The sequence below is a fragment of the Nycticebus coucang genome, chromosome 7 (assembly GCF_027406575.1).
Source record: "Nycticebus coucang isolate mNycCou1 chromosome 7, mNycCou1.pri, whole genome shotgun sequence".
Taxonomy (NCBI): domain Eukaryota; kingdom Metazoa; phylum Chordata; class Mammalia; order Primates; family Lorisidae; genus Nycticebus; species Nycticebus coucang.
The window spans coordinates 62634694-62652029 of record NC_069786.1 but is presented as its reverse complement, the minus strand read 5'-3'; the positions used below and the strand labels follow the sequence as shown (position 1 = coordinate 62652029).

General features: G+C 33.4%; 1 protein-coding gene across 2 annotated transcripts in view; it reads left to right on the top strand.

Moving 5' to 3' along the window:
* Nucleotides 1–17096, top strand: part of SCN7A (sodium voltage-gated channel alpha subunit 7) — an 86788-nt gene extending 69692 nt beyond the window's left edge. For both annotated transcript variants that reach the window (XM_053598052.1, XM_053598053.1), the window contains 8 exons: nt 563–736; nt 3204–3311; nt 6107–6385; nt 7120–7173; nt 7552–7689; nt 9409–9513; nt 9989–10259; nt 13128–17096. In XM_053598052.1, coding sequence (XP_053454027.1) covers nt 563–736; nt 3204–3311; nt 6107–6385; nt 7120–7173; nt 7552–7689; nt 9409–9513; nt 9989–10259; nt 13128–14194 — 2196 coding nt within the window. In that variant the 3' untranslated portion in view covers nt 14195–17096. The remainder of the gene's footprint in view (nt 1–562; nt 737–3203; nt 3312–6106; nt 6386–7119; nt 7174–7551; nt 7690–9408; nt 9514–9988; nt 10260–13127) is intronic.
* The last annotated feature ends 240 nt before the right edge of the window (nt 17097–17336 follow it).

Below are 17336 nucleotides of genomic sequence, written 5' to 3'. Positions count from 1 at the left end.
CTTTCTCAGAAAGTCTGTATGCGCGTCATTCAATATGAAATTTAATATGGCTATTGAATTGAAATATACATCCTAAATAATATAATTTCAAAATATATGATTAATAGTTGGAAAAGGAAATGTTAACGTATATCGGATTCCTCTGATTTAATGAAGTTCTATTTGTGAAACAGAACTTTACCAGGACTCCAGAACGATGTTCTTAGCCTTCAACGTTACCTCCCGCTCCACATGGGCAGCCAGCCTGTGGCTCTGGACTGCCATAGAATAGTTATTTATCTTAATAGATTGATGAACTGATTTGAAGGGAATATCAAAACAATTACAAAGCTAAGATTAGTCTCTGTAAGAAGTTCTGGGATCAATTACTATTTCTGCTACAGACATGGAATCAGAGAATTTGTGTTTTGTCAATAAATCCAAGCAAAGTGAGCCAGCCCTTGGGGCCACAGCCCACGACAGTGCTCTCCTTGTGCTTTTGGAGATGGGATTTCATTCCCTTCTATGTCAAAAGAGTTTTTAGAAATTACATATACACCTAATTCTTAATTTTTTCCCACAGGTTTTTGAGGATATATATATTGATCAGAGAAAGACTATTAAAATTTTATTAGAATATGCTGACATGATCTTCACTTACATCTTTATTCTGGAAATGCTTCTGAAGTGGATGGCTTATGGTTTTAAAGCCTATTTCTCTAACGGCTGGTACAAGCTGGACTTCATGATTGTTATTGTAGGTATTTTAAAGAAAGTTTAAAAGACTATTTCATTTACTTTCATTTCTTTGCTCATATTGTTTCATTTCCTCTCTCCTTACTTAAATCTTCTTTTACCCTTTCTCTACATTTTTAGTCATCCACATCCCATCTTTCTTCATGTACAATGTTTACCATCTGTCTTTTTCTTCTCATTCTAATCTTTTAAAAGTTCAGTACTTCCTTCCTGTTGGATTGTAAATAAATCAGCTATGAACCTACTGCTAACCAAGAAGTTTATTGCGCAATTATCTTGACACTATCCATACCCTAAAACCTGTAAATTCTGTTAGCTTGACTTTTAAATGATATATCCACAATTAGACTACTTGTTATGACCTTCACCAGTACCAAACTCTCAAGATTACTCATTTAGATTAAAGTGGTAGAGTCCAAATTGGTATCTCTGCTTCTGCCCTGCTCTGCCGTCCCTCGTTTTGTTCTCTGCACAGCAGCCAGAAGGACTGCTGTGAAATAGAAGTCAGGTCACATCTCTTCTTAGACTCTCTACTAGGACCCCATCTCCCTGTGAGTAAACCTGCCGTCCTTGTAAGCTGCGACCTGTGAGCCTCTGTGTGTTCAGATCTTGTCTGCTACTACTCGCCCTTTCCCTGTCCAAGTCTATCTCCTGAAGCACCAGCACTGGACTTCTTGAGGCTCCTGTATACCAGAATTATTCTCATTTTGGTGTCTTTCCACGATTTTTTACTCCACCTGGAACTTTTACTGGCATTTATATGTTAACTGAAATAAAACCTTCAAAGTTAGGCTCTTCCTTACTACCCTATTTAAATCTGTCACTACTCTAATATTTAATTTCCCTTTCTCCACTTTCTTCATATCCATAAACCCTGTTAATATTATATAATTTATTCACTTGGCTCATTGACAGTTTTCTCCCACTAAAGGATAACATCCATTAGAGAAAAAATTTTTTTTTCTTCCTTCATCTCCTGGGCCTGGAACACTTACTGTCACATAGTAGGTGCTTAGTAGTATCTGTTAAATGAATGAAATGGCCTTCTATCCTTTTAACAATAATGGACGCTCATCAATTTGTAATTAAAGACTTACAATAGCTGACCTGTCTTCTAAATTAATTCATATAAATTAGTCTTCTATTTTAGTCAAACTACACTATACCTGCAATTTACCTTTCCATTTCCTACTCATTGTTCTTATATTTTCCATATTCATCTATTTTTATGTAAATGAACCTTTACTTCAAAGCCTACTTCAAGAACATTTTTATAGTACAGGTTAAGAAGAATAAATATTTCTTATCTGTTGATTTGAAAATACAGTAGATCCTCTGTAAACTGACACTCCAAGGGACTGTCAACAAACTAGCCAACATATGCAGGAAGGAAGAGGCCTACCATACTGATAAATACATGTGGTGCATGTCTGGTCTATGAAAATTATTTGATTTACTTTCCCTTCTTTGCTCATATTGTTTCATTTCCTCTCAATGTGGTCAATGTAGGGAGATGGTCAAACAGGAAGGTTCTTTTATATAGAAAAATAAAGGTTCGTCATAACATTACCACCTTGCTTAATATTTATTACCTTGAATCATTTTTGGATACACACACACACGTATATATATTTATTTACTGTTAGAAATTACCTTAATATCTGGTTATGTTTTTCATTGTTTGTACTTTTGAATTTATAATATTCATATCCTTCTTGATTCCTGTCCTCTGAAATTATGTTTTCTGTATTAATTATAATCAAATATGCATGCATTTGTAAGCATATCTCAAATTTTGTTTTAATGAATTTATTTCATACAAATGTTATATTGCAAATGGTGATAAAACTGATTCTTAATTCAATTTCAAACTAAAAATGGTTATAAATAATAATTGTTGATCATAAGAATGCAAAATAGACTAATTTTCTTCATTCTGATAGCATGTTTCTTCTTACCAGAAAATAGTTTTGTTTCATCTTTGTTAAGTGATTTTAACACAAAATTATTTTCTTTTTTTTTTCTTTTTTTTTTTTTTTTGTAGAGACAGTCTCACTGTACCGCCCTCGGGTAGAGTGCCATGGCGTCACACGGCTCACAGCAACCTCTAACTCTTGGGCTTACGCGATTCTCTTGCCTCAGCCTCCAAAATTATTTTCTTAACTTTCGTTATTACTATTATTTTCTTAACTTTTAGTTATTACTAAAATATTTTATAATATATGTCAAAGTCTTCCACAGATTTATTTTTGAGCTTTGATTATGTTATCTCTTTCATAATAAATGCAAAATTTATTCTACATATATTAAAATGGAATTTAATTTTTTTAATTAAATGGAATTTTAAAATATGTAGAATAAATTTTGCATTTATTATGCATTTATCATGAATAAATAAAATAAAATTTAAAATTTATTCTCCATTCTATTAAAATGGAATCCTATTCCTTTTTTAAATATGTGTATAGGTATTTTGCCTTAGCTTAATAGGCAAATCTCAAGAAGAACTAAAACCACTTACTTCCATCAAATTCCTTCGGGCACTCAGAATTCTATCTCAATTTGAAAGAATGAAGGTAAGAGAAAAGTTCCTAAACTAATCTTTAGATTTTTATTTGAAATTACTTAATTTCCAAAAATTAACAAGCTTTATTTTCTTCTCATTTGTGCCTTTAACAATATTAAGACAAAAAACTTACATTCTACTGCTTAAAAATAGAAAAGAATAGGGCAGTGCCTGTGGCTTAAAGGAGTAGAGCGCTGGCCCCATATGCTGGAGGTGGTGGGTTCAAACCCAGCCCTGGCCCAAAACTGCAAAAACAAAAAGAGAGAGGAATAATTATGTTACTTATGTTTATCAAGATTTTAGGTCCTTATTGTTCATAAGACATTAAAATTAATAAAGATAAGCAAAAAGAAAGTAATAGTTGACAGAAAATATATTTTAAAAATATTTTTCTAACCCACGAATATATGACTCTCAGAAGATGACACTCTGGATTTGTTAAACTTTTTTTTTTTTTTTTTTGTAGAGACAGAGTCTCACTTTATGGCCCTTGGTAGAGTGCCGTGGCCTCACACAGCTCACAGCAACCTCCAACTCCTGGGCTTAAGCGATTCACTTGCCTCAGCCTCCCAAGTAGCTGGGACCACAGGTGGATTAGTTAAACTTTTTAAAATTATAAGAACATTGTACACACCCAAACATTACCGAATAAAAGAAAAGCTTGGATTTTAAAATAAATGTACTTTTTAAAGTTTCACACCATAAACTAGGAATTCTTGCCTGCCCTCTTTCCCTTGCCCCCATATTAAAGTAAAACTTCTTCTGAATAATGTAAAGAAAATGAATAGATTAAATATTCTGAAATGGCCAGTGTTCAATATTTTGTACCTATCTAGGACATCTCATATGATTTTATCTAACAGAAAAAAATGGAGTCTATGACCACCACAAATAGTATAAACATGTAAGATATACAGTGATCTTTGTATTCAGAAATGACAGAAAAGTTTCAATTGTACTTTTTATTTCATAATCATACATTTGTGAGTTTTTACATTATTTACATAAATTAAAGAAGATCAGCCTTCCTAATGAAAATTACCTAATATTACATATTCAATGCTGTGGTAGGACAAAGCAGCCAAATTTCTGGCATAAATACAACTTAATATAGAAAACTTCATAGAATATTCCAGGACTACAAATTAAAGATGGCCTATTGATTCAAAACTTATAAATGGTCACACATATATATATGACTATAACTTTCTTAATTATAAAAACATTTGGAATAATTTCGGTTTTTTCTTTTACTAATATATTTAGATATATAGGGTGAAAACAAAGTGTTAAAACCAGCAAAGTGTCCACTTTAAATTAAGAGAAATGCAGGAAGAGATTTGCCTAGAAAAATGACTTTGTCAGAAATTAAGCACTGCACCATTTGATGTCATACTTTTATTAGAATTGCAATGAGATAGTAACCATGGACAATTCAAGGTCAGGAAAATAATAGCCATAGTTAGGTCAAGATCAGATCCAGACCTAAAGCCTCATCTCAACCTCAGGAAATTCTGTAGTTAAATTATCCCTGAAGATACAGCACTGGGTATGTGAAGGAGCTCCATGTTCACAAAATTGACGTTTCATGTACTTAATAAGCTTGAAGTCGTAGGTGCTCAAATTCTCAAATATTTGTGTCAACCATATCCTCTTGTTTTTTATTCTCATATATGTGGATTTTCTGATAGAACTGACATTTTTTTTCTGCTGCAACATCAGTGGACATCTCAAAATGACTAACTTAGTAACAAAGGATCTTTGACTTCATCTTAGAAATAAATTGTTATTAAAGGTATAGTTAAAAGTTAACATATTAATCTAAGAATAGATAACTATAGAATATAAGCAAGAAAGTACAACCATAAATAATAATGGTTGAGGGAAGGGAAGGTTAGAATGGTACAAAAGAGAATCAGTGGTACTTCAGGGAAAATAAATGAAAGATGGAAGGTCAAGGGAGGGAAATCAAAAGTATAAATACTAAGAGAAAGAGAAATAAATAGCATAAATATTGAACATATTCTATTGACTGTTGCAACTGGTTTATATTTGCCATAACATCTTCAGTGGAGTGCTAAGAACAAACATCTGATTTTGGTATTAAATAGTAAATGGTGTAGAATGAAAGAAGACAGTGATTATAGACTGTTGCTGGTGTTCAAGTTTAAGTACTTTATTTATCTCCCAACCTTTCAACTCTGGAGTGACTCACCTGTGGCACAGAATGATTGAGGAAGGAGGTTGAGGCTTTGTGAATACAGCAGCCCATTCAGTGTTTCTTGAAATGATCTCTTCCCTTGGCCTCACTGACAGTACAATCTCTTGACCTTCTGATTCCCCCAATTTCTTCACCGTGTCTGCAGGCTTATTCTTCCTAAAGTCAAAATCCTCAAGACGGTTCTAGTCCCATTCCCTCTCATTTATGTGCTGTCTAGGTAATTTCATACATTCACACAGTTCAATTGTCTTGAATTATCATTTTTGGCACAATATAGGAAATCAATGAGTGTGTTAAGTCAGTGAAAAAATTATTCTAATATTTGCACTAATCAACTCTGTTACCTTTTAACAATTTTTAAGTACAAAAATTTTGCGACTATATTTTTAAAGTATTATTTTTCAAAATTGAATTGCTGGTTAAGTTATTCCAATACTAGCATATTGGCTATTAAATCTTTATATATGGCATTTCCTGTCTTCTCAGTATGATATGATATCAATTTGTATTTCCAATTTGATCAAAAATTAAAATACTTCCACATTTCTTACCTTACGTTACATGTTCATTTCTTTACATGCCAGGTGGTTGTGAAAGCTTTGATAAAAACAACTTTTCCAGCTTTGAATGTGTTTCTTGTCTGCCTTATGATCTGGCTGGCTTTTAGTATCATGGGAATAAACTTACTTGCTGGCAAGTTCTATGAATGCATTGACCCAACCAGTGGAGAAAGGTTTCCTATATCTAAAGTCGCAAATAAAAGTCAATGTGAACGCCTTGAATTTAATGAATCCATGCTGTGGAAAAATGCAAAACTGAACTTTGATAATGTTGGAAATGGTTTCCTTTCTCTGCTGCAAGTAGTGAGTACACCTTTGACTTTCTCTTATCAATTATACATTCATCCATATTGTAGGTTGAATGTAAAGGACAAAATGTGAATGATTAATATATTCCATTATAAAATATTTTGGCAATTAGTAGATAATTATTATAGACATACCATAGGAGGCTCATCTGGACAGACAAGAGTAAAATACAGTCCCTGACCCTTTAGGGCAACAAAGTGAAGGTGAAGATACAGCTAACAGAGGTAATGCAGGTATTGGCCAAAACTATTTTTAACATCACTGATCAGGTAATAGGGTCATAATTTTTCAGTCCAATTCAGTTTACTACTTTCTTTTCTCCTATTTAGTGCTTTAAAGAATGATAACTCAATGATCCACTATCTAACAGATTTAAAAAATATGGGCCATTCCTTTGTCTTCCCCGCAGGAAAGCACATGTGTAACAGCTATAAATAGCCATAACAGGAATAGGTGTTTATTTAATATTTAGCGATCTATTTCCCTATTGCTCTATTTATACTATCATAAAATATTTTATTCACTACAAATAAACTAAGTATTTGAACAGTTGTTAACAGACAGTATAATAATGAGAATGTTAAAGATCCTGATTACACAGAATATTGAAGTATGGCAAGCTTGCTATCAAATGTTTTACTATATTAATAACAGATTGAGTTCTTACTCTTTATGTGCCATGAAGCTTCAATTTACATAAGAATTACATACATGTCATTTTTTTACAGGCAACCTTCAATGGGTGGATTGATATTATGAATTCAGCAATTGATTCTGTTGAAGTAAGTACCATATAATTTTAAGGCCATTATTAAGGTTCAAGCAAAGTTATTTTTGCAATACAATCACAGGATAGCAACAATAATCAATAGAAATCAAAAACATTTCAGATTGGGTGTTTGTGGGCAGTGAAATCCTTCAAGGGTTATAGTGATTGAGGTCTAATAGAGCAATCTGAAGCATTACCAGACTTTGCAAAAATGATTAAATCAATGCAATAAACTTTAAAATCCAAATAAATTAATGAGACCATCTTAATCAAAAAGCAAAAGGAAAACAGTATCTCGAAAAGCAGTGTTGGATTTTCTTGTCATACATTGTTTCATAAATCTTAATTTTAAATGTCAATATCAATAATTTGCTATTTTTTTTAATTCTAGGTAGATATGCAGCCAGATTTTGAATTCAACATCTATATGTATTGTTACTTTATCAGCTTTATTGTATTTGGATTATTTATCCCTTTGAGTATGCTGATCAGTGTTATCATTACAAATTTCAACAAGCATAAAATACAGATAAGTATATTCCTCATTTGTTCATCAATGTCTGAGAAAATAAAATGTATTTGTAAACATTTCCTGCTTCAAATAATTGGTTTTATATTCACTTAAATGTTGTTTTATCTAATACATATCTTAAAAAATGATTACTATTCCTGCATATTGATGAATATTGCTGAAATGTTCATCTTTACTTTGCCTTCTGTATTTAAAATATACACAGACAAATTTAAAAGTTAAAAATAACAAGTACATGCCTTAAATGATGTTCTAAAATAAATAAGCATTATTGTGTATCTTCACAAAGACGTGAAGGGATCAAGAAGAAAATACCCTTTTTTACTCTCTGATATATTCAAAACCTTTGGAGTCATAATCAGCATGGACATCTTTTTATGTTAGAGTAACGTTTTCTGCTAGAAATAGAGCAATAAATCCTGATTAGACAGCCTAAATAGAAGTGATGGTGCACAGTAAGAGAGAATTCAGAGGCGGATTTGAACAAGAACAGTTTGGTGCCATTTCTACATAAAGACTCCCTTCAGGGCCTCCACAAATGCAAAGGCCTCAGAGACATCTAAATCTACGTACTTTAACCATGGAAACCTGCACTCTACAGGGTATGAGAAACCTTCAAAAAATCGAAAGAAAGAATAGTTTAATTTGAAATTCTGTTCTCAGCTATTAGCAATTTCTGGTATGGTAGTACCTCTCTATCCACCTGGGATATATTTCAAGGCTTCTAGTAGATGCCTGAAATGACTGTGAACAGACCTATCTCAATTGCTGTCAGTCAGAACACATTTCCACTCATGTGAAGATGCCTTTTACACTTTAACTAAGCACTTACCACATACTTTGACTTTTACAGTTTGAGATATGACAGGAAAACCAGCAAAAATTTATTTTTTCTTCCTAATATTTTCATGGATACAAGATTCGTCCTTACTGTATATTTTAGCAACCTCAGCATACAATTTTTTCCTTTCCTTATTAAGTTGAGAATTTTTACCTTTTCACTTAAAAAAAAGCACTTTATGGATTTTCTTTAGCAGGTCCAAATTGCCAGCATCACTGCCCCCTTTAAGTGACCAGGTCCTGATTTAGGGCAGTAACAATTCCCAACTCCTAGTTTAACATGACATTACTTACTTGACTGATTTCATATAAGATAATGAAGTGAACACAAGAAACACAAATATGAATAAACCATAGATGGTGCAATGAAGCAATAAGCACAAGGTACTTTTAGAATAATTGCAAAAATTACCTTCTTATAGTATTTGGAAAATAAAGCAGTATATAAATACATATATGAACTATTTTATTTATTCTTGCTTATTAAAAGTCATAAATCTACCTTTATTGAGTTAAACCTGTGGTAGTAAACCTTTTCCAGATGTCCACTGCTGTCTCTTTTTTGTCCCTTTTTAATAAGAGGTAGGCCTCAGTAGCATGAAAAGTGGAAAGAGAGTTGGCCACCAATAGGAGAGTACACCAAAACATGGTCAAATACCCGTCCTCATCCGCATGTGCTCTACATGTGTTCTACATGGATTTTTGAACAGATTTTGAACAGAAAGACATGTTCCAAGATGATTTATTCCTCACAGATACACTTTTGTAAAAGGATTAAGTCGATAATTACCGGATGAGTTTTTTAAAATGCATATTAGTGTAAAGGAAGATTTGGAATAAATGGGTTTTTAATATCTTTTTCTTTCATTTCTTTACCAGGGAGGAGCAAATATCTTTATAACAGGACAACAGAGGAAACAGTACCGTGTACTAAAGAAGCTGATGTGTGAAGACTCTCAAAGACCAATACCTCGCCCAAGAGTAAGAAAATATCGAGATATATTTGATGAGTCAGAAAAGTTTTCTTTTCTATTCTTTTTTTAAAGTAAAAGGATGCTGTTAAAAATTTGAATAGCTGGAGTAGTGGCACACACCGTGGTCCCAGCTAATCAGGAGGCTGAGGCAGGAAGATAACTTGATCCCAGGTGCTGGAAGCCAGCTTGGGCAACACATCAAGACCTTGTGTCTGAAAATAGAAAAAAGAAAGAAGGAAAAAAAAAAAAAAACACTAACAAATGCTTTTGACAAAATTTATAAAATATGCTCTTTGACAAAAATTTTAATGGTCATTTATTTTTGTTGTTTATTTGTTTTGACTATGTGCTGTCATTAGAGTTTGGTAAAAATTTAAGCCCTCTCTTATTCTCCTATTTATGTGGGGAGGAAAGGTGTAGAATCTCAAGACTGTGTGTGTATATGATTCATAAGACTATTACACCTATTTTTTTATCCACAGAATAAGTTTCAAGGATTCATTTTTGACTTGGTAACAAATCCTGCTTTTAATGTCATCATTATGGTTATTATCTGTCTCCAAGCAATAATCCTTACAATAGAAAGTGATGAACAGAGTCCTGAAAAGGAAACTGCTCTCTACTGGATTAACTCAACTGTTGTTCTGCTATATGCTATAGAATGTGTGCTGAAGCTCATCTCTTTTCATTGTTATTATTTCACCGTTGGATGGAACATTTTTGATTTTATGGTGGTCATTTTCTCCACTACAGGTAAGATATTGTTTAGTTAAATTTTCAGTTGTAATAATATTAATTCAGTCAAGGTAAATGTCTCTGGAGATACAATCTCATAATTAGTGAAACAGTTAGGGATCCTTTTTATTCCCCAAAGGAATGCCTCACATTTTTATAGATTTTATATCGCAAGCCACCAAATAAATGCTTAGTTTCTCCTTCAATACATAACATACTCATAAATTAGTTTCCTAGGATGACACTAAAAGAAGGGTCTTTTTTTCTGAGGATGATATAACCTTTTAAGTTCACTATTATTTTTTTCTTCTCATCTCTGAAACTATTAACAACTTTTACAACATCAGAGTTTCAGACTTTAATAAATGTTTCACTAGTTTTCTTTTACTTTTTTATTTGACAAATACAGAAGGTGACAAAAATGTATACACAATTTAAGAAGGAAAATACTCAATTCATGTTTGACTTCTGCGATTACAGGAGGCAGAAGAAGAAAATACATGAGATCACAAATGCTATTGCATAATTGAGCATTTATAATTTTAATACAGTTTTTCCTTTCTTAAAATGTATAGCATTTTTTGCACCCTCTCTATTTTTGATATCTTTGTGAATATTTGCTGTATGCAAATAATTTAGTAGTAAACAAGATAAGCATAATTTCTGCTTACCTAGTTTATAGCCTAAGAAAGGATATAGATAATAACACAGTGCATTTTAATATTGTGCTATTGTTGAGGTTATGGTAGGGGAAGTACAGGGCACTGCAGCAGCGTAACAGAAGAAAAGCATGTCATCGGTAAGTACAGGTCAGAGAAACCTCTGTGGAAGAAGCAAAATCTAAATAGAAACATAACTGAATGAAGAGATAGCCAAGCAAAGAATTTAGGATCAAGAAGTGTCAGGTGGAAAGAAGTTTATTGCCTGCCTCCCCATCACACACATACCAGAATGTAGTTTCCGTGAGAATAGGGGCAATATTTAAGAGTTTTTCGTGTCAAGCCCTACTCTATGTATTCAGTAGTGCAAAGCATAAATACACTATTTTTCCAGTTGTACTATTACAAAAGTCACTCGTTCAGTTCATGGTTGAAGCCATGCAACTAACTATTGAGAGAAAATCACAAGAATCTTGATAAAAATGTACATGACTACAAGAGAGGAGATAGTAGGATTTATGGCATTAAAGAGCCCTGTGAGATTGAAGTGCAAGTTACTTACTCAGAGAGCTAGAAGGAAAAAAGAATTGCGTTTAAAAAGAAAGTTGTTGAGTTTCAAAAATTTAAGGTGTCCTGGGTCTTGAATGTGGTCACAGATTTGGATGACTGAAATAAAGTGATGGATTATAAAATTTGACAAGTCCAAAGATAGAGAGCCTGGCCTTTGGGTTGGTGATGACGAGGACTGAGGTGGAATGGGAGACACTGGGCCAATGACTGAGATCTTACTGAGCACAAGTGAGGAATGAGCAAATCACGAAGCCAAGGAAACGTAGGCGTGGGCCAGGGGAACAGCGTGGTCTACAGAGTGCCAGACATGTTTGCAAAAATGGTGGGAAGGAGAAGTGTCCAGAAATCATATTGGAAAGAAAGATATTTCTTCCATCTGTCTACTCTGAGGAACGTGAAACAATGAAGAATGTGCTGCTTGCGCTTAGGAGGGTCATAAGGGAAAGAATGTCCTCAAGATAGAGTCAGGCTTTAGAGAAGAAAGGAGGTTAAAAAAATTGATGATTTGAAGAAATTTGTTATCAATCAATAATAACACCTGCATAGTGGGAGAGTTGGAATTCTGAGAAGAAATGAGAGTTTGGGTCGAATCTTTTATTAGATTCACTAAAGCATTATGGAGATAAAAGGATTGATAGGATAGAACCGTCTTAGGCAGTGGGCTAAGGTTCACAGAAACATGAGGCCTATCCTTCTGGACTCAGCAAACATACATCTTATTTAAAAGGCCTCATGAGACTCTCCCCTTCACCAACTTCTCAACTTTAAATGACCCACACTTTCTCCAGTAATTCCAGAGAATAGTCCTATGCTTCTTATAGAAATTATAATTTTACCTTGTTTGATAGTACTCCCCTTACTTCCATGCTTCCCTCACTCACCTACCACTGCTACCAAAAAGTTCTAAGCAAAGAAGCAGTTATTCAATTCACATTCAAAGCTTCTGGGGTCAAAAATACTATTTATGAAATAAATAAATTAAGTTCCGATTTATGAATCACTAAATACCAAACAACTTTTAATCGTATTTACCAATTAGGTTTTTTTGCTCTGTATTATAACTATTTAAAAAGTCTATTATTACTAGTTTCTAAATTATAAGGTCTTTGAAGACTGAAACCATGTTATTCATCTCTGCATATTGGCATGGTTTTTATTAGGCATTCAGTAAAGGTTACATTGAACTCAATTTCTTGATACAACAGCAATCAGAAAAAATTATGACTTGTCCTATATTATGGCATGAGTGATTCTGAAATTATTAGATCTATGATACTTTTAGGTGAAGAAGAGAATTCTCTTCCAGTTTTTCTACATACCCTGAGCATTGACACAATTAGTATATAGCTAATAATAATAATTTCAGTGATTCTGAAATTATTAGATCTATGATATTTTTAGGTGAAGAAGAGAATTCTCTTCCAGTTTTGCTACATACCCTGAGCATTGACACAATTAGTATATAGCTAACTCAAGCTTTCCATATGCTAACTCTTAAACAGGAGAGATTAATAAAAGATTAACAAGATAGTAAAAAATGCATAATAACTTATATTCTTCTACATACAGTTGTATTTGAACTGAATACAGTTGAACTGAATTCTTCTACATACTGTTGTATTTGAATAACTTTATTGCCTACTTTTCTTTTCACAAGGACTACTTCTGCCTATGACAGTAGGCCACTTCATTGTGCCTCCTTCCCTGGTGCAGCTGATACTCCTCTCACGGATCGTTCACATCCTGCGCCTTGGAAAAGGACCAAAGGTGTTTCATGATCTAATGCTTCCCTTCCTGCTGTCCCTCCCAGCCCTGCTGAATCTCAGTCTTCTCATCTTCCTGGTCATGTTTGTCTACGCCATCTGTGGAATGTACAACTTTGCCTATGTTAAAAAGGAAGCTGGAATTAATGATGTGTCTAATTTTGAAACCTTTGTCAGCAGTATGCTCTGCCTTTTTCAAGTTACAATATTTGCTGGATGGGATGGGATGCTGAAGGCAATTTTCAAAAGTGAGTGGTCTGACTGTGATCCTGATAAAATTAACCCTGGAACTCAGGTTAGGGGAGACTGTGGTAGCCCCTCCGTTGGGATTTTTTATTTTGTCAGTTACATCCTCCTATCATGGCTGATTATTGTCAACATGTACATTGTTGTTGTCATGGAGTTTTTAAATATTTCCTCTAAGAAAAAGGTTAAGACCTTAAGTGAAGATGATTTTAAGAGATTCTTTCAGGTGTGGAAGGAGTTTGATCCTGATAGGACCCAGTACATAGACTCTAGCAAGCTTTCAGACTTTGCGGCCTCTCTTGATCCCCCTCTTTTCATGGCAAAACCAAACAAGAGCCAGCTCATTGCTTTGGATCTCCCCATGGCTGTTGGAGACAGAATTCATTGCCTTGACATCTTACTCGCTTTTACAAAGAGAGTTATGGGTAACGATGTGAGGGTGGAGAAAATCCTCTCGGAGATAGAATCAGGGTTCATGTTAGCCAATCCTTTTAAGATCACATACGAGCCAATTACAAGTACTCTGAAGCGAAAACAAGAGGCCGTTTCAGCGACGATCATTCAGCGTGCTTATAAAAACTACCGCTTGAGGCAACAGGACAAAAACACAATAAATATCCCTCAGAGAGATGCCGATAGAGATGTTCAAGCTACCAAAGAAGGTGTCTACTCTGACAAAGCTGAGGAAAAGTCAACTATTCAAAGCCAGACCTAATCCCACTTGCCACCTCTTTACCTTCTTCATATAGCTCCAAAATTGGATGTTAAAAGTGTAAATCAGAAATTTATAAAAAGATCAGAGAAAGCAGAGATAATAATCTCTTATTTATAAGCCATGGAAGTTAAGCTTGTATTCATAAGACTCTGTGCTAAATTCACTTTTTTGACACTATGTATTCAGTCTGACCAAACAGGAAATACAACTCCGTAATATCACTGCAATGATTTAAAGTGGCCTGAGGTTTCCATTTGGCAATCCAATCTTTGTTTTCTCTACGTGGCATATGGTGTGTCCCTCTTCTGGAGAATAGGGGAAGGTGATGAGAGAGATTACAACAAAAGGGCCCTTCTTCCATATTTTATTTCTAATTTAGTGAGCTTCCAGGCTCACTTAGTTATAAATCAACAGATATTTTCTTAATATGGGATGGTGAAATGCTATAGGCCATTAAACCATACACTTGCCTAAACAAATACCAATCAGGGGAAGAGAGAGGGTAGTTCTTTAGAAAGTGCCTTTGAAATCAATGACAGAGACTGTTAGGCTGGTTGAAACCACATGGAAAAGGATTGGTTGAAGTTCCAAGTTCATTTTTGTTTTTTCTTGTTTTATTCTAATTATTGGTACTGAAATTAATGTTGTTTGTTGTTCTCTGGCTTCTGTTTTCTCATTCTTTGGATAGTTCTATCTAAGCTCTGGCTCTTGAACAGGATAAATCCATAAAACAAGAAACATAAAGGAAAGTACAGCTAAGGTACTATATTTTAGTACCTTAAAATATAAAGTAATCTATATTTTCTTCATTTTCCTCTCACTTACACTTCATTAAAAGTATACACATCACTAAAATAATGTATTGATTAAACGTTAACAGACTCAAGCTTTACCCTATGATAAAACTGATGTTTTTTTGTTTTGTTTTGTTTTTTACTGTTTATCCCTATTGTACCAGTGAGTATGTAAGATCTGGTCATAAATAACCTAAGAGTTCAGAGCTACCATTATGTCTAGGAACATTCACAGTGTTTTGAGAGTTATTTGAGAAACTGTGGCCACTTTAAAGTTTCACTATACTTTATATTTCTTTATTACTCAGAGAAGGAAGATGATCAAAGTCTGAGGACTATGAATGACAAGATAAAAGTGTAAGATTTTTGTTGTTTTATAACATTAGTGTATATAAGTTCGTTTTCACTTACACATTTATTATTCCAAGATTTTTTTATTTTTGTCTCATCACAAACATAATTACCCTAAATAATGTTATATTCTCAAAAAAACTTTAACATCCTGGACATTAGTTTTCACTATTGAAATCATCTATAAAGGATAGGCACAAAGAGTTGTTGTTCAGCTTCTTCATATCAATGCAGTCATTTACCTCCATGTAGTTTGAGTTTCTATTATTTACTCCATCTCTATGATGATTGATTTCAATGTGCCTAGAAAGTCCTAAGAGAGTCAAAAGGAACATCTGTATGCTACTGACTCAAAATGACATCCTTTAAATATATTGATATTCAATTACATTTGTGTACCAGTAATTATATTTCGTTTTGAATGCATTATCTTGAGCCTTAACTGTTACAATATTTTTCTGCTCCTCAGAAAAGTAATAACCTTACCAAGTTGCCTTTGGGGGATCCCCTAATTAAATGTAATTTCAGGATTCTGTTTCTATAAGCTTTTGTCTTTTTCCCCTCCTGCTCTCCGTGTGATGGAGACCAGAGAGGAATCAGTGTTTACTTGGTGACAGTGTGGCAGATGGTGCTTTGTCTAAGCTTCTCAGTTTTCCATTTCGGGGAAATACATTAATGTAGAAACTGCTTCAGATACTTAACTGAGTCATAACTTGCTTCTGTAAATTCCATAAGGACAACAAACTGATTTTACTTTGAAAATCATAGCTTTTAAGTATAAATTAGGTTTACCTTCTAAAAATTGTAAAGAATTATTTTTAAGAAAGTCTTACAATATATCTTACTTTTTAGATATTATAAGAAATAATAAATACAACCTGTTAATCACACTAAGCTTTGTTTTGTTTTGTTTTCTTAATTTTTATTTGATAAGCCAGAACGGGACAGTAATAGAATTTTTTAAAATAAGCTTTACATTAAAGTTTATTCATTTATGCTAAAAATTCAAACCTGGAAACACTTGTGTTTACTTATATCAACTTAATTTTATGAAATAAATGTTAGTTTATCAGAGTCCCCTAGACATTGACAGAATGTACGAAGCACTTTTCTTATTAAAATCTTCACTGTAATTTCACTGGGTATGGTACACTGTATTTCACTATTATTAGAATTTGCTTTATGAAAGATAGTGGTGAGGTTAAATTTATTGATACACTACTATTATTAATTTCCACTTCTTCAATTTTTTCTGTTTCACTAATAAATATAATAAATTTGAAGTAATTTTTATTTATTTTTTTCAAATTAATGTGAGGTTACAAATTTTTAGGTTACATTGTTCTCACTTCCAAGGAAAAGTTCAAGTTGTTGGAGAGCATTTTACTCACAGGGCATGCTGAACACCCTCATATTGTACATGTTGGGTGAGATCCCACCAATTACTCTCTTTCATCCTGCTGATAACCCTCCCTACCCCTTGCTAGACTATATTTGTGTTTTGTCATTCACATGGGCATCTAATTGTTTATATATTAGTATTGAGTACGTTGGATTATTTTCCATTCTTGAGATATTTTACCCAGAAGAATGTGTTCCAACTCCATCCAGGTAAACATAAAAGATGTCAAGTATCCATCTTTTCTTATGACTAGATAGTATTACATGGTATACATACGCCACAGTTTGTTAATCCATTTGTGGATTGATGGCCATTTGGTTGCTTCCATAACTTGGCAATTATGAATTGAGCTGCAATAAACATTCTGGTGCAATGACTTTGTGATAAAATGATTTTTGTTATTCTGGGTAGATACCTAGTAATGGGATCAAATGGTAGGTCAACTGTTAGTTCTTTGAGAATTCTCCATGTCTCTTTCCATAAAGATTGTATTAGCTTGCATTCCCACCAGCAGTGTGAAAGTGTTTTCTTCTCTCCACATGCACACCAGCATCTGCACATTTGGGACTTTGTAATATGGGCTAATCTTACTGGA